The following is an 18945-nucleotide window of genomic DNA, read 5'->3' as shown; positions in this document are numbered from 1 at the left end:
GCTCTGATCCGCTAATCACAGGGGACGAACGATGGTATCAAACTTATATATTATGACATTACACATTGCATGTTGATGCTTTCGACATTCGAAATAGGTGCTATTCCTGTAGGGTTAGCGCATCCCAGTTATAATTTCCCTGAGACACAGCAATAAAGAAGTTACAGTTATCATAGTCGACTTTCGACTATAAACTGTAAAGTCGAGTCTATTAAGGTCTATTGTGTTCAAACAGGAAGATCGACCGTAATCCGAAGATTGTAGCCCCATTTGTGATGAGTTTTTGTGCTATAATTGGCCAATTATCGGAGCCAGTGCAACAAACGAAATTCATCTAATTGGGAATGGTTACGAATCAATTTGAAATTCACCAACCAAGACCATAAAATGCAAACAACGCAACATATTAGAAAGCGGATCATTTCTTCCCAAATGAATCGAGTAACGACTCACTGAATAACATTTTCAACCATTCATTGTGGCATTTAATGCCGCGATGAAATGCACAGATATTAAAAACATTTCTATATCGACTTGTTTATTTCGTTTATAGGCGCACGAAAACCGGCGAAAATAAAATGAAATTTTATTACGGATTTTCGATCTGAACCGCACCGTTCATCGGTGTATCTTGAACGAAAACCCGATCATCTTTTGCGAGAAAATTACTTTCACTTGAAAGAGTTTGTTTGGAGCCACACATAAAGTTAAAATTTGTGTATAATATATAAAAGCCTTGCCTTTTTGATATTTACAATTTATTTTCGTGTCTTTACACCATTTATAGGTATACAAGTCTTCATTCAACGTATGCCCGTAGGTAGGGTATTAATGAAGAAACTCAGCGATGAATCCGATAGCATTTTAAAGATTTAATCATACGCTTTCGTGCTTTAAGAACGCTTTTTTTTGCGACGTAACGTTTATGCATCTCCGCAAGGTTGGTTAAGCATCTTGTAATGATATAATGTCCAACAGTATTTTTTATCAATTCATTTTTTCGCAAAGGCAAAACTGTTTATGACTTCATGTATGACATGTATGTATAAAGGTTGATGTGTCAAAAACAATTTTGCAGGTACATCGCGTAACAGTGCACTTAAGTTACATAAAGAAACAGAAATGAAATTTTACCTTTGCACATCCGTGCAACATTCCACAAATAGACCAGCGTAATGTTTTTTTTACTTTAATAAACATCAGGCACGGTATTCTCCACGCATCGTGACAAATAAATGTCTCATTGATCATTAACGCTAATGTTAACACTTAAATAATTAAACAAACATCATTATTGACGTGGTAGTTTTTTTTGAAAATGGTACCCGTACAATAACTGATTCAATCCGTGAAATAAGCCACCTTTCAATGCAACTCAATAATCTAAACGAAAAGGTCGTTGGATATTAAGTGAAGTATTTACTCGTAAATTTTCTTCTCTACAATTCGTTGTGACGAATTCATAATCTACCTATCATGCGGTTGTTATTATAATTTATTTTTTCTGTTAATTACATAACGATCGTGCGTAAAGGTAAAACTACAAAATGAAATGGATGAATGATCGCGTCTGATGGGTGTTTACAGTGTCTGAGACATTATATTTTAGTGCAGTCTCTTGCTGGTAACGAACCTTAGCAATACGTATAAATATCGTACTCGTACACATAATTTCATAGTTTCAAATGAATTAATGAATATGAAATTTTAATTGGCTGCACTTGAAATTAGTCCAGCCGCCAAATCCACTGTGCACTGTGGTTGAATTTATTCAGAGACATGTTTTATGTTCACAATTTTCACCGCATTGACCGCACTAAAACCCGACACCAGATTATTATGTTTAACATTTCCAATTTGGATAACATTTTGTAGACCCAATGTTTCGTTTAATAATATTCATGCTCTCTAAACTGGAATTGTATTTATTGATGATTATCGGAAATAATGAATAAATAACAACAACATCCTATATAGCTGCGCCATCACAGAGGAGAGCTAATAAGTAAAAGTTTTGAAGTCTTTAATGAGTTTGCATTAATTATAATTGCATTTCTGTTTTGGAATCGGTAGAAGAAAAAAATTGATTGAAATGAATAAATAGAAAATGTTACTCATGTATGGTTTTTTGTTACGTAAAAATTTCTTTTTTATTTATTTTACATACTAAATCACAGACCGAGTCTTCAAGTTTCTTTATACAAAAAAAATGTATTTTGAAGCTTCTGATTTCCATAGAGACCATATAGATGTTCATTCACATTTAGCATTTCATGTTAAAACATTTATGGTTTGTAAAACCAAGAAAATAATACGAAATTTCCTGGAAACGTGCCTTGTTTTTCAACAAATTTCATCGATTCTTTTTTTTATTATATTGCGATCGTGTCACTTATACGGAAGAAACTTTTTATCGAAGTTTTTTTTTCTTTCAAACATATTGTTCGCTTGCACTAATTTACCATAAAACGTTTTGTTTACAATTTACCAATAATTCCACAAAATTCTAATAGATTTAAATGTTTCGTTTAAAGTTCAATTCAATCACAGCGAAAGTGTCTTTTGTTCGTCCAAATATTCTGATTTATTTTTCGTTTTGTTTGGTTTTTATTTCGTTTTGGAGTTTTTTATCCCCGAATGTTAGCCGTAATAGGCAATTTCCTATCAAATTCAGACAAATTGAATCAATTATGTTCGACATTAAACGGCAATAAATTTGATTAAACTTCTATTAAAAAAGGTAGTTTTTTACCGGCTATTTCATACCGAAAATAAATTACATAAAATCAAATTAAATCAATTATGATACGGTACGAGTTCGTAATTCAAACAGGAAGTAGCTAAATGTTTGGGTGGAAGATTGTTGGTCATGATGGTACCAGAGCAAGATGTGAAATATTATTTTTAGTTTATTGCGTAGAGATTTCAAGGTTCACACATTAAATCACAACAAATATTTTTTAATGGCGTTGTACCTCATCTTGCCCGAGAACCCATTCTGGAAGATGATCTGTAGGAACACAACTTTGGATATTCGAGATGTTCAGAAAATCGAAATGAATCGTAGTTTGAAGGGGAAATAGTTTGGAGAAATGATTCACATTGTACGATGTTAGACTTTGATTACATCAACACCTTTCTTGGGTCCTTCTTCAGAATGTGACCACTGACCAGTGCACCCTTTCCTTTTTCGAATCTCCAAGTTATCACGTTTTCATTGTAACTAACCAACAAGTAATTAAAATTTTAGTTACCAGCCCTTCAAACACAACTAGGCTCCTATACTTTTCCATATAAAAGCACTTTTAGAAAGCTCTCAAACCTTAGTTTTAATTTGTTACAACGAACTTAAGTTATTGCTCTCCGTCAACTCGCTTATATTCTAAGCCATTTAATTGACATATTGAAACAATGTTTCTGAACGCTAATTTTACGCAAAAAAATCACACCTCACTAAGCTACACACCTAAAACAATTACAATTTGAAAAAATACCAATTTTTCCCTCGTAAAAAAACCATATAATATAGTCATATGGAGAGTCATATACACCTAATCAACACAATGAATGAATACCAACAAATCCTTGTCCTCATATTCACACGTAACGAAATTATTTTTTTTTTTGTTTTTGTTACATGTCTACAAAATGTATTCACTCTCGACAATATAAATTCGAATACACCTTTAACTCCACCATTTATCAAACAATGAAACAACTGAAAATAATTTTCATAAATTTTTTAAGAAAGAAAAAAAATTCGTTCAACTAACGACAATGGATATTATGAATGAAATTGTATGGGTGCATTGTGTGAGTGTTTGGTTTTTAATTTTATTATTTATCGTTCATGTCCATTTATTTATTATTAATTTGCACTATTTTGTTTATTAAAACGATTTAAATTCATAAATGTTTCATTGAATGTTTGAGGTAAATTTATGTTACCCTTGCCTATGATACGAACATGGAATTTATACTTATGACCTCCATTACTGTGATAAATTTTGATGCAATTGAATGATGGAAATATTTTTGGTTAGTTGCACTTAGAAAAATGAAAGAGAAGTGGTGTGGTTCTGGTCGGTCATGCCATTTTTTAATTGTTTGGAATTTTGCAATTATTATTTTAGCCAATCAACTAGGTCGTACAATGAAGTTAGACCTACTTTCACTTTTAACTTGCGAATATTTTCTTTCATTTGAAATTAATTCAATTCATGGTATTTACCGAGAAACTTATAGAAAATAAGCAAAGTCAAGGCCCTTAAAAAGATGGATTACAAATTTACCTTTCAAAACTTTACATTTATGTCTATTTGCATAACTAACGCCTATCTCGCATTTCTCAATTGCTCGATATTTCCAACAAGGAGCCGCTAATTTTGAATGTAAAAATCAAAACTTCAGATTACGCACTTCGCCTACAACACGAAATTGCGAAAAATGATTACACTTTCTTTCAAAAGATCTACTGGTAGTCACAAAATTCGTACTGCTCGAAGGAAAATATCGACAAGCCGCAATTAATAATCCTCAAATTAAATTAGCCTAGGGTATAATATGACACCTCTGCCTTTCTGCACACATACACCCAGAGCATAAACAACAATTTTATTATTAAATTTTGTAACAATGAAAATATTAAAAAATTATTTCTTTTATTTAAAACATTCTTTTGCGAGATCATTGTTTAATTTTCGTACATATAATATATTTGTTGCACGTAATTTATGGTTTGCGGCTATAGAATTCTGTGCGTGATCATAATAAGTGATTTTCTATTAAAAATATTTTGAATTTTATTGACGCACGTCATTTTAATAACGAAATTTCATTCGTGGAAATTATGGATTCAAATGGAAGACACACTTAACTGGAGCCAAAAATAATAACAAAAAATGTTTGTTAACATGAAGCGAATTAAACATTAACTAAGTGTATTTTCGGGCAATCAATTCTGATACAGATCCGGGCCAGGGTCTATTAGTGGTAAATTTATTTGACGAATTTACTGAAACTTACCAGAATTTACTGAAATTTACCAAATATTTACTGAATTGTCTCGATAAATTAATAATAATAATAATAATAATAGGCCCTTGCCCGGGTTAACAGAATCAGTATCAGAATTAAACACCAACTTTTTACAAACTCAAAACGTATTGCGATGTAATCGTCTAATTATATGTTACTTCATTTGTTAAAAGATTTGCTTATTGTTGAGTACAAAATCCTCTACTTCATTCGTTTCTCTTCAATTTCACACGTTACTATATCAGAGGTTATTTGCTAAATCTCATCATTTTGTGGCCTTTATCGGTAACAGATGAATATCCGTTTCTAATAGGCTGTATAAAGGCAGATACATATTAGGCTATACTTTCGTCGCATTCCCAACAATTTTGCACCACAAAATACGATGATATCGAACGATACGATAGTTAGATGTGTACAACATATGACGCACAAAATACTGAATATTCAGAATTCTGCTATTCTGCATATTTCGTATGAAATGAGAATGCGATATTCTCTCTTTCGTTAAATATTGCGAAATATTGTATTCTCAACTGACACTAGATGGTAATGTGTATCTACTTGAACTGAGTCTTGCATTTTATAAAAATATTTCTCCCTTCAGAAAATTTAACTTTGACCTTACCCCGCCTTGACCCTCTATAAACAGATCCATTGAACAAATTCGACCGTGATTGTCGTACCATTTATAAAATTTTGTTAGCATCATGCAGAGAAAAATTTATCGTCGATATCGCTCCATCAATAAATATGTACACGATTTGTTGATGAATTGACCGGCTGTCGATAACAATAAACAATTGAAATCATTTGTAACTACAACAGCTTGTTATAAGCCGAAATCATCAATTACAGCGTTTCTGAAAATTCATTTGTCAAAGTTTATGTTTCGTGAATGATTTTTTCGGACATCAGATCCATTAGCGGATGTCATTTTATTCAAAAACTTTTTATTACAAATTCGGTGGCATTCATTACCACATAAAGTACAGTGCGGTTATTTCTTATAAAGAAAAAACTCAACACAAATTTAACATTGTTATGGTTTTTGAATGACTTTAACAGAGGTAATAACATTTTCAGTTTTTTTTTTACTAAATAATTTGACTGTGCATCGGAAATTGTACAAGGTTAGTAGGTTTCGGGATTTTTTTTTGCTTTTCGTAATTAAATTATTCATCACTTTATACACAAAATTTATGTCTTCATTTTGTTTTCTACATAATAAATGAAGATTGTCTGTATCGAATTGAGTTGATTTGAAAGATGCGGTCGTTTCGATTGTATAATTTTTTAGTCGAAAAGGTGTAGTTTTTACACCATATGGCATGAGCGAAACTTCTTTTTATGCATGATAATAATTCCACCTGAACATTGTATAGAGACTTCACCTACTACAGCTTACGGCTGAAAGGGGCACACCTATGATGACCAGAAAAATATTTTCAACATCAACCTGATCTGTGTTACTCCTTGGGACAGATTAGATTGTCTTGAAATTGTCTCGCCATCTATTTTAGTTCGGTTGAGGTAAGTGGCCGAACTGAAATAGATGGCGAGACAATTTCAAGACAATCTAATCTCTCGTTTATTTTACTGTCACATTCCAAGTTGTCTTCCTGTTTTTCTGGGTTCTGGCGACTTCAAGTCCAGTGTGGTTCGCACAGTTCCAACAGTCTCATCGTATGACCGTTTCAACTTCATTTTCGACTTATAATTGTTAACTTAAATTTCTCGCATTTGGTTAGGTTTGGTTCTTACAATTCGTCGCTTGGAATCTAGTCAAGTTTTTCGTATATAAGTACAATCAATGCAGCAATAGTGGCAAGCAATGTCTAAAATCGATGGGGAAGTTCCACTAAATTTATGGAATTTCTTCGTGAACCTAGAGATTGTTTTATAGTATTTCTTTAGGAGACATGCCCGAAATATTTAGCTTGGTCTCAGCTACAATCCAAACCATTCCACGCAAATATCCTCAAACTTTATTCTCTAAGAAAAACCTTCGTACCACCGACACCGAATTTGCAATGTAAAATACAATTCAAATATATTCAAAGAACGTTTCAGTAACCAAAATTATTCTCTTCACTGAATTTAACAGATAAGACAGCTTTATGTTCATAGTTTATGGCTGTGGCAGCCAAGTTCAACAAATTTGCCTTGGTATCTTTCATTTGCTTTACATATAAATTTGGAGAAACATTATTTGTTAAGGCTACAGCAATCACAATCGTGTGTGCCATAAATGTTGAAAAGTATCGCAGATATATTCAACAGTTTGTTGATAGGTGTATGATACTTCAGAAATGTATGAACTTTTGCAAAAAATGGATATGAAGTAAAAGTGGAATATAGTCTGATCACTTTTGTCAAGGTATACATAGAGTTATAGGGTCAATGCAAAACGATAAATATTCATCAAAGGAATAAACGTTTTTTGAGTCTGCCATAAAGGCTTATGTTTCCTCAAACATTGTTAACGTGCGAATTTCTTTTCGAACTGAACATGATTCGGTGGTAGAATTAAACCAGAACAAGATCAGGTTCGGTGGGCTTTTTCAATTTCGGTATGAGAAAAGGACTTTCTAAAACTTTGTAGCCGATCTAGTACTGAATAAGATTCAGTTACACATTTTTGAAGCTCGATTTTACATACTTTTGAAACATAAACCAAATTCCTTGTTTTCCCTAGGTGTGTAATAAGCCACTTTCGACCTTAGGGAAAACACAAGCATGTAATAGTCATTTGTGTACCTGTTTTGGACGATTGATTTTAGGCAATTTCGCGGATTGTAGGCCGAACGAAGTGAGGTCTACAAGCGAAAGTGCCTTAAATCAACCGTCCCAAACAGGTGCACATGTGAGTTTTCATGCAGAGGGCCGGAAACCCGAGAAAATTCGAAAAATTGCCCTCATTTTCGGCCCCGAAGCATGAAAAAGTATGTTAAGACATTCGAAATAATGCAAAAGCTTCTTAAAATCTGTGTAGAAGTCGATGCAAACTGTAAGTAAGTTGCAAAGTAAATGCATTATTCTCTTTTTCGAAACGTTGATCACACCTGACTTCATCAAACATACATGTACGAGTACGTATGCATATGAATAGTTTCGTTTTCAATCCAGGAAATACGCTTCGTTGCATAGCACAATACTGTTATTAATCGGAAACACTGTATGTTATTATAGGTGCACCAGCTCCGAATTCAACCATTTGTTACAAGTGGATTTTAATTCAGAATTTTTGCAAAAAATAATGATAATTTCATTATGTAACTCTTAGGCAAGAACGTTGATGTAAATTAATGATATATGATTTTGTGAGTTTTTGATTTTTCATTTGTCGTGTGTCGGTTCTGCTCCGCAGACTTTCGTTGTAACATGTTAAGATCTCATCGTTCGAGCAACTTATATCTATAATACTATACGATCAAAAACTGAATATTTTATTTTTTCTATTAACGATTATGACTGTGACTAAAACCGAACCATTCTTAACAGCCGTATAACTCTCAATTCAATTGTTCCAGCACCAAAGCAATGTGCGACAATTTGTATATATATCACACCGATTCTTATACAACTTTTTCGTTTGTTTAATTGAAAAACGAAATCCATAATTTCTCATTTGAATCCGAACATTGTGTTATAAACTTTACTGTGCGAACGAAAATGGGTTAATAATATACGCTCAATCAAACCATACAATGATTATGCATTCATTTTCATGCAACTAATTCAAATAAATCATATTCTTCCATTGTATGCTAAAAAAAAAACTTTTCCGAGATTTATGATCGAGAGGATGTAAAAATTCAATGGAGCAGTTACATTAGAAGTCGATGTGCCAGACGCAGACGGTGTTCAGGTGCATTATGTTGCAAAAGTTGTATCTGAAATTGTTGCATTTTTCATTACACTTCACTGAAGGAATCCAACGACGTAACAGAAGAAAGATGTTGACCAGAACTTTGATGGTAACATGTATGTTAGTAATGAAAAGCTTGCAAAGGAACAGTTCGGACGGAAGGACCTACGAATCTAAATTTAGGTTTCTTGATAAGTATTTTAACAACCATTTATTAAGTGGTCTTATAAATGCAAACTTGACTAAGCGATAAAAAGGACTCTAGATTTAGAATAACCCCTCATACTATTCCAAGTTTAAATTTGTAAATAAGTGCTATGCGTCAGTTTCACCTGTTGTTCGAAATGGGATTTTCTTTTTAAGTTTTCACAAGTTTGTTCAGTTATTCGTCCAGCTTTTCACTAACATTATCATTTCTTCTTTCCAGTATCCACATCAACACCATCTTCGTCACGGCGATTGTCAACCACTGCCTATCAACAATCATCTGCCGGCAGAAATAATAAACAACTTATGTTGGTATTGGCAGCACGTCGGGAAGCACTGATGAAAGATCGCAATAGATCGCACCACACACAAGATTCTACATCATCAGCATCAACAATTACGTTCCAAACGGCGCAGTCACCGGTCGAAAAGCTCACACCACGCCGAGAATGCGAAAGGAATTGTACGAGCAATTTTACAGCTAGAGGATCGGCTGGTTGTATGCGCAAGTGTGCGATTTTGTTTAAAGCGGAAAACAGTACAACTGAATCGAATCGACGTAATATTGAAGCGTTGAACAGTCGTATTCGGGTGGGTGAAAAGGAATTCAATACGATCGCCGAAGAGTTACTGGAAACGGAGGAGTCTCAAGCGAGTGGACTGTATCAAGAACATCCTCGAAGTAGATATGCACCGAATGTGCCAGAAACCAAAGATAGCACGAATAGCACAAATAGTAGTAAGCGTAATTATAAGCCAAGTAACGTAATTGAGAATGAAGTGAGGCAAACATCTACCGAAAAGGTGTACACAAAATTCGTTCGAACAACAACTGAAGGTAGACATAAGCGCACCAATCCAACATTAGCGAAACATAGAACAGTGAGTAATGAAAATCTGTCCACGTCCGAGGAAAGTGAACTGTTGCCATACTCCATTTTTGGACAGAAAATCGCGACTACGAAGCAAAATGAGTCGAAAAATTTGGTTACAACATCACCCCGACGCTCGTCAATCATTGATTCGTCATCTCGGCCAGCTAGTAAACTGAGTGATGAAGAAGTCATGGAATTTTCGGTATCAAAAGTTCCGTCATATGAACGAAAGTTTCGAAAATTCAATCCAACGCATCGGAATATTGTTGCAATGAGTCGAAAAATTCAGAATGGACCGCATAGTTCGGATGCAGGCATTGTGTCGACTGTTTCACGAAGTCGCATTCCCGAAGGTCTTGTCGTGACTAATAATTCAGTCGATCCAAAGTCGGAAGGTTCGTCCGTTGTGGAAAATGTTAGTTTGCTGAATTACACCAAGGAAGTTAATCAAAACGACACTCTGGGTTCAACAATTGAGCCAATCGTTCAAAGTTCAACAACAACAACAACAACATATCCTATATCCATAGGCAGTACCAATAAAATTCCTCTTTCCACTACTACCACGAGACCTATAAGTACGACAAGACCTACAACAACACCATCAACTACATCAAGCTCCACAACTACAATACGCTCCACAACTACAACACGCTCCACAACTACGACCTCCACAACTACAGCAGCTCCCACACTCACTCCTAGAACGACATCTACAACTACACCAAAAACATCAACCGAATTCATACGAAATGTTCGTAGCTCAACCGAAATTTCCGTTGTTGAGAAAAATGACGAACCAAATGACTCAGTGCATCCGTGGGTAATCTATATTCCAGACTCGGAACCCACTTCTACATCTACGGAGACCGTTACAAGTCATCGCAGCGTACCAGCGCATAAAACTCCAACAACAACTGACAAAACGATAGAGAAAACTTTACCCGCGACACCTGCAACATCATTAAATTTGCCAGACAATGTGATCAAGCCGCGAATCAATTTTCATCCAGAAGAAACTCCAAATTTGATTGTATTTTTCAAGCCCAATACGACAAGCGATGAGTCGACAGCGAAACCCGACGATAAAAACTTTTCCTCGAGTACGACCAAAAGTTTTACCCGAACCACAGTATCATCGTCAGTTCGGTCGACTGTTAATCCAATTGTGAAAAACCAGTCCACCGAGGATTCATTTTCTTCGAGTGATCCGATGGATGTTGTCGCCATTTCATCTACAGAGTCAACGTCTTACAACGACGCCAACATATCGTCAATCTATCAAAATCTGTCCGATATTTTCAAACCCACGAGAAAGCCGAATTCAATAAGCGACGGAGTGTTCCTCAATAACAACAACGATGTAACGATTGAAATGTATCGCATGAATATGGCAACGTATGTGTTGGCTGCTTTGGGAATGTTTCCTGTATTACTGATCGTCCTGTACATCGCCAAAATGATCATATTCCGAAGGGACGATAAGTCTAACTGTGATTTGGAACGGTACATCATATCCGATAGTCAGAAGCAAATTAGCCCGGTAGTGAAACTTGACCGGTCAGATCACCAGATTTACTCGGATGGATCCATTATGACTGAGCACAGTTTCAATCGAAATCTGTTGAAATTTAAGAATTTATTGGGAGAAGGTAATTTTGGTCAGGTCTGGAAAGCTGAAGCTGACGATTTGGCTGGACACTTGGGAACAACCAGAATTGTTGCGGTTAAGACTGAACGATGCGTTAATGGGGGATTACGGGAGGAAGCAGCAATTATGAGAAAGCTGGGCTCTCATTCCAACGTTGTGACTCTGCTGGGTGCTTGTGTTGAAAAAGGTAAGAATTTTATGAATTATCTTAACATATGACAATTTCACCTACGCTTTGTTTCATCAGAACCACATCTTTTAATTATGGAATTTGCAATGAGAGGCCGACTGTTATCACTTCTAAGAGCCGCTAAAACCGCAATAAACAACTCTCACACGATTGCAATCGGATCGAGAAAGTTCGCACCATTGTCACCGCGACGACTAACTGGATTCGCGCATGACATTGCCAGAGGAATGGAGTACATTTCAGAGAAAAAGGTAGCAAAGTTTTGACAGTCTATCGCTTTCCGATCTGTAATCGGTTACGTTTCCCTTTCAGATTGTACATCGTGATCTCGCCACAAGAAATGTTCTACTAGATCACAATGGCGTGTGCAAAATATGCGATTTTGGAATGTCCATTGATCTGGAGAAAACGAAATCAACTCAATCGAATACACGAAAACTTGATCTCCTTCGACAACAGAGCAGTCCCGAATCGAATCGCTTCCGATTCGATTTTCATCGACGTTCATTCGGTCACGATCGAAAGGCCGACCATTGTGTAAAACGACCTGCTCTACCTATACGGTGGATGGCACCGGAAGCGCTGCAGTATCACATCTTTTCCACGGAAACTGATGTGTGGGCTTTTGGAATTGTTTTATGGGAAATAGCGTCCGGAGGTAGGATTCTACAGTTCTTTCTAATTCCGTCTATGTCATTCGATAAGCCGCCGCATTTTAACTTTATTCTAAATATTCTTACCCTCAGGATGCACACCATATCCAACTCTATCTGGCCGTGAAGTGGTTCGCAATATTCCAAATGGTACTCGTCCCGAAATTCCGTCCGACTGTCGTCCCGAACTGTACGAATTGATGTCACGCACATGGCGTAAAGATCCACGGCAACGGCCTACATTCAAAGACGCTCGCAACGAGCTCGCCCGGGCGTTGTGTCAGTGGGAAGTGGATGACAACACTTCCGACTACTTGGACGTGAGCGGTTTTAGTGAAGATATCGAACACGGAATGGTTTATTTCAACCGACGAATATCGGAATTTGAATGTGAAATTTGATATTGAATGGAAATGTTTGTTCGACAGACAGTATTATATTCTTAATCGTTTAGACTATTACAATTGAGTGCTCTTACAATGTAAATTAGAATTTAGTGGAACAGAATGACAATTTCATATCCGTTTTTAGCATATAGTCTCTATTTTGTACATACATACACTAAGGTTAGCATTTTCTATTATTAATTTGTCCTTTGAATGACTTTCATGGTTTTTTTTAGAAATTTTCTAGTCTCTTCAATTACTTAAATTAAATTAAAAAAAAAAAAAAGATTATTGGCAAAGTGTCATCAACTAAAAATTTTACGTATGCACTTTTGAACGAATCAATTCGTTCGGAGAAAATTACCGAGATTTACATTATAATTTAGTTGGAGTCTCGTTAAGTTTTTGTTGAATTTTATATTCCTCTTTTTGTTCTTTTGCTGTGTAAAAACATTGAAAGAAATAAAAACTATTTTCAATTTATCGTTTTGTTTGTTTTATACTCAATTATTTCCCAAGCCAGCACACTGGAATGAAAAGAATCGACCAACCCTAAGACCCAAAATGCCGTGCACACACACACGGTGAAATGAATTTAATTGAAAGAATATACTTTCGTTCGTTAGGTAGGTGCGACGGGCATTTTTGAAAATATTGATGAAGTTGGAGGTTTTTTAAGTCAATTTTCATACATACCGTAAAGGTGTGTCACCAAATCTTTATTTAGCGAAGGTCCTGAACTTGGGATGTTGTTTATTGAAAATGTTAGAGGAATTTGCTACGAGTAATTTGCAAGAGAAATTAAAATCCTTTAGCAGGGATAGCGTATAAATTCTCCATGTATTGAATGGAGTTTTAAGAATCCAATGGGTGGTATATGATAGAAAGAAGCTCCTAACCAAAGCACCTAACATTTTCTTTGTCTTAACATTCATTTGAGACCCAATACACCACCATTTAGCTAGACGAAATTCAATTTGAGAATTTATATGGTATCCTTGCTAAAGGATTTTAATTTCGCTTGCAAATTACTCACAGCAAATCCCTCTACATTTTCAATAATAATGTCCCATGTTCACGACCTTCGCAAAATAAAGTCGCTCAGTTCCACCGTGTGTTTTGTATACGGGATTTCGTGATGTAGAATTGTTTGGTATTACAAAGCCCTTTTATTACGACGAAACCTTTGGTTGTAGAAAAGAACATGAAAATCATTTGTTAGGAGAAACCTCAAATTGAAAAGTGAAAATCCTTTTTGAAAACCAAGGGAAAATTCAGCAAAATTGGTTTGCAATTAACAGATTGCAAGAACTGAAATGCAGCACACAAAAACCAAAACAGGATTCCTTTTCACGTTTATTAACTTTTAAAGAAATATCTTTCGGAACGACAAACAGAGACATAGCTCTCCCATGTAAAAAAAAGAAGAAAAGCTTCCAGTCTACAATTTCATTTCGTGAAACATTTAGGGCGAAAACGTACTCAATAATCATCAGATAAATTTCAGTGTCTCAGGAACTAATTTTACCGAACACTAATTTTGGTTCGCGCTTTGTGTAAGTTTCGTGAATCTTCTTTTTTGTTCAGACACACATGACCAAATATTTTGAATCATGAATGACTATGAGTTCATTAGATTTCGAAAAAGTGTTGAGAATAAGGGAAACGTCAGTAAACAGTTGACCCTATTAATCAAGTCCGTTGATAAAATTATTGTCTACTAACAACAACACCCATTATATGTGGTTGGTAGGTGCGGTGGAAAGTACGTTTTTGATATGTTAAACACTTACATGCGCCTGCACTTTGTGAAAACGGGATTTCCAAAAACTCTTCATGTCATATTCCACAGCACAAACTTTCTCTGCAATAGGTTATAGATCATTAGGGGCTTTGTTATGCATTAAGAAAATTCACTAAAACAATAATTTCTCTTTCTAAACCGGAGGATTGTCGATGTATTCTCATACATATGTTACATCAACGCAAAACAAACCATACGAAAAGTTAAAAGTTCCGCGCAATTCATTAGTTCTTCACTTTTACATAGATGTCTCTGTGTTGTAAATTATACTGAATATTACCAACATTACTAATGTTACCAACCAGACGGTCATACATTTTTTTTAGATTCTGTATTGACTGAAAAAAAAGGAATTTCAGCGATTTTTCTTTGATCTCTTTACTTTTTTGATATTTTTAGAAATGGTAAATCAAAAGTAAAACTTTTGAAATCATAAGCTTTGCGATCAGCAAATAAAAAAAAAGTATTTTATGAGCATCGAACCCAAAATATCAGTGGTGGAAGCCTAACCACTTTGTAAATCGTACCAAAGTGAGCTGTGACGTCACAGCGTTAAATGCCAATGTAAAGTGTGTACCATTTAATTTCTCACAACTCAATTTTATCGAACATTAATGCTGATTTCGTCTTATCAAGACTCATCAGTGCACCTATGTCGACTCGACTTTTTTATTTTTTTTTATTTTTAATGTTTAATTTACCTTTGCCTTTATTATGCTTATTTGTACTGATAGTCCGCTTATCTTAAGTTGACTTAAAACGAAATAAATAAATGAATGAATGAATGAATACAAAAATACAAATTCAAATTTTTAGCGCTCTAAAAAGTCATTATACTGCGTTTGGCTCGATGAGCACGTCTTGTTTTGGAACTGACGGCACTGACATTGGTTTTCATTTGTTTTGTTGTGATTCAGACAATAGGATTTAGACAATAGGATTCATGGCGTATTCAGAGGAAGAAAGCGTAAGTTTGAAATTTAATTAATTATAATAATTATACAACAATCTGACATTAATTATATTATAGGTTATGGATCGTGTTCTCTTCATAATCAAAGACGATCTGCCGAAGAATGTGTTGGGCAAAATTTGGCAACCGTTAAGCAAAATTAAAAACGTCAGGCATATACAGGACATGACGGCTTTCTTTCTGATTGTAAGTAAAAGTGCAAGAGGTTCGAATAATGACAGTTCACGTATAATTATCTTTCAGGAGTTCATTACAAAAGTTGATTGTGATGCTGCAAGGGCGAAAGGTTTTGAATATGTTGACAACAAGTAGGTTTCCTATGATAAAATACTGGAGAACGGTCAGTAATGTACAATTATATTTCAGTCAAACCATCGCAGGTGAATTCGTCAATCAAGGAGTCATCGCGGCATATATGAAAGGAATCTGCAAGGATGGAATCGGTGTTGGACGTTAAATTACGCTGTCATTTCTTTTTTAGTTTAAAAAAATTTAAATTCAATTCCGTATCGAAAGTTTTTGAAAGAAATTATAAAAATTTGATTGAATGTTTTGCAATCTTTCACCCAACGAAATAGTTTGAAAAAGTAGCTAAACCTAATTTTACCTCAACAACTTTTTTTCTGTTATCTTCTGTTACGCTTCGTAATCTGTCCCACTCTCAATCTTCGTTCTAATCTTAATTAACCTGCTAGATTTCCCGAACCTAAAAACGTGTTACTTTAAGTTCGGTGAAAATAAATTTGATTTTCCGTTTCAGAATTCATGATAGTTGTCACACCCACCATAACGACTAATATAGTGTGCAGCCGTCCAAAAATTTGGAAAATAATTTGCAAAAACAGCTTAACAACAGGCAGCCATTGTAACCATTTATATGTTTACGGCACTTAAAGAGCTGTACAAATTCTTGCGCCAACAAATCACAACACAACTCTAAGTGCATCAGAATCGCAACATCAATAGAAAATAGCTCTCTGATATGTTTTTCGACTTCCAAGTTTACGAAGTCTGGATTATGAAATTCCAGTTGTGACAACTGTGGAACCTGCATAACATTGCCGGAGAAGTATTAGCCGTATTATTGATTGATTTCTATTCAAAAGTTCGTAGAAAATCTTCTCAACTGTTTGAGCAACATCCGTTAAAATCTGGACAACTATTAATTTAATTAATCGATAAAACAACGATTAATGAGTTCTAAATTAAACTACAACAGATTTTAGATTTCAACATTTAATTCTTCTAAAAGACATATACATTTCGCATGCAACGCATGCATTATCAAGTCTTGTATAATTCGAAATAAAACAACTCTCGTCAAAGTCATACACAGTCAGATCATTATTCGTTATCACAGACTATGTTTCGTCACACACATAATCAATACAGTCATAGATATACGGACGAAACAAATGCATCACACTAACATCTGACCGTGTATCTAAATCAAATTAAACAAAATCGAGTTGACGTTGCCATCATTTTGATTCATCAAAAGATTAACTCTACCGTTCTTAATGATCTGAATGTTTTCATAACACTCGAAAGCACAAGTGTTTCTTCCATTCACTAATTGAATCAACTTAACATTAGAAATATCTGTCACATGTTTGTGTTCAATTAAATGATTAGCAACTGCACTTTTCATATCACATTTCGCATAGCAGTAGTCATGCTCATTGTAACGAATCGTGGGGTTTCGTTCAGTCTTTCCTAAGTATTTGTAATCACATCCAGATTGACATCCAATCTCGTATATTCCAGATTTCAGCAAATCAGGAATTTTGTCCTTGGCACTACCTATTAGTTTCTGTACGCTGTAAGAATTCTTATTCACTGCTTGGAATCCACAATCACGATAAATGCGGGATAATTCATCGGTGGTATGATGAAAATACGGCAGAACTACGTGTTTCGTTTCCTCGTCTTTTACTTTCGTAAACTGTATTGACGCATCCATCCGTTGTTTGTTGAGTTCATGTCGCTTTATGATGTTACTAACAGTGCTTCTCGGGTATCCATTGATCTTGCCTATTTCAACGATACGATTCATTTCAGCTGTGTATCTTTCTTCATTCACAGGAATCGATGTCATACGGTTAGCCATGGAATGCAGAGCAGCCATTTTGTGTCTATAATTGTGGAATGAATCACTCGTGATGATTCTACCAGTAAACGTCGGCTTTCTGTAAATGTCGAATTCTATGTTAGAGTTGTTGTTGATGACTAAGACAGGGACTAAACTAAGGAACATCGCAGGTGGGAATTTTCCCACCTGCGCCCCTCTAATTCCCACCTGCGAATCCAGATCTGCCCACAAGAAAAATTACAATTATCTGACTTGAAATAGTCAAATGAATGTAATTTTAATACAAATTTTGCCTGCGGCGCATTGAACCTAGTGGAAAATGATATTGACATTGTCGATATCAGTTTTTTTTAATCTTTTATCACCATTTCGATGGAGATACAGATACAGAATCAAATTATTTCACATTTGTAGCTTTCACTTTCCTAAAAACTAAAAAAAAAAATGGAAAGAAAATAGGGTTTGCATGTAAAAAGTGACACTAAAGGAACTAAATCATTCGAAAGGTCTTGGCCTAGAACTACTTTCAGTGGAGTGGAGTGGCGTATGAAACTCCAAAATGGTGTTATTAACAAAAATGTGAATTTTGTTTCTCATTTATTTCTCTCTGGTGTGTTAACGTAAAAATAGGTAGAAATTCTTAAAAAATGTCGGTATGGAGGGTAAACATCCGAGATTTTTTCAGATTTTTTCAGATTTTTTGGACCCCTTTTAACGATTGAAAAATTCAATGATTTTTTTCCATTTGCTAGACAAAAGTGCTACTACCGTTTTTGGTCACTTGATTTGTCTTCATGGAATGTGCCTACATTATGTAATTTACTCAGATTTTTTAAAATGGCGGAACACACCCTAATTTAACGAAGAATATTTGAATAAATAGTTTTACCTCTAAGTAGGGGTCCAAAAATTCTGCAAAAATCAGAGATGTTACAGACGTTACTTGAGAATGTTTTCAGTTACATCCATTGAGATATGTAAATTAAGATAGACAAAACTCACCCTCATACCCAAAAACTCACCACTATTGTGATTTTTAGGGCTGATATTCTACCAAAAACACCTTTTAGTCCAGTAAACCGATAATAATCTGCAATTTTCTGGAATTGGATTTTTAGGTCATATTGTGGACGCATTTTCCACAGGTAAAAATACACCCCTAACATGACCGAAAAATTAAATTCCAGAAAATTGCAGATTATTATC

The 18945-nt window shown here is 34.9% G+C and overlaps 2 protein-coding genes across 2 annotated transcripts in view; both read left to right on the top strand.

Annotated features, from left to right (window-relative positions):
* The window catches only part of LOC119080314 (macrophage colony-stimulating factor 1 receptor 2), a 29979-nt gene extending 16623 nt beyond the window's left edge, over nt 1-13356 (top strand). Inside the window, exons 3-6 of the mRNA XM_037188589.1 lie at nt 9336-11828; nt 11889-12082; nt 12144-12489; nt 12578-13356. Of these exons, the coding sequence (XP_037044484.1) occupies nt 9336-11828; nt 11889-12082; nt 12144-12489; nt 12578-12885 (3341 nt within the window). The 3' untranslated portion in view covers nt 12886-13356. The remainder of the gene's footprint in view (nt 1-9335; nt 11829-11888; nt 12083-12143; nt 12490-12577) is intronic.
* Nucleotides 13357-15524: 2168 nt separating this feature from the next.
* Nucleotides 15525-16315, top strand: LOC119080315. The gene is made up of 4 exons (XM_037188590.1): nt 15525-15641; nt 15705-15833; nt 15891-15955; nt 16014-16315. The coding sequence occupies exons 1-4, from the start codon at nt 15618-15620 to the stop codon at nt 16102-16104; spliced, it is 309 nt and encodes a 102-aa protein (XP_037044485.1). The 5' UTR covers nt 15525-15617; the 3' UTR covers nt 16105-16315.
* The last annotated feature ends 2630 nt before the right edge of the window (nt 16316-18945 follow it).

The sequence above is a fragment of the Bradysia coprophila genome, unplaced genomic scaffold (genome assembly GCF_014529535.1).
Source record: "Bradysia coprophila strain Holo2 unplaced genomic scaffold, BU_Bcop_v1 contig_350, whole genome shotgun sequence".
Classification (NCBI taxonomy): domain Eukaryota; kingdom Metazoa; phylum Arthropoda; class Insecta; order Diptera; family Sciaridae; genus Bradysia; species Bradysia coprophila.
Note: the sequence above shows the minus strand (reverse complement) of the source record. Positions and strands in the feature narration are given on the sequence as shown.

Excerpts from the sequence above, each read along its gene's own strand:
- LOC119080315 (XM_037188590.1), top strand. The coding sequence starts at position 15,618 with ATGGCGTATTCAGAGGAAGAAAGC. Across the intron at positions 15,642-15,704 it reads CGTATTCAGAGGAAGAAAGC|GTTATGGATCGTGTTCTCTT; the intron begins GTAAGTTTGAAA and ends ATTATATTATAG. Across the intron at positions 15,956-16,013 it reads TTTGAATATGTTGACAACAA|TCAAACCATCGCAGGTGAAT; the intron begins GTAGGTTTCCTA and ends ATTATATTTCAG.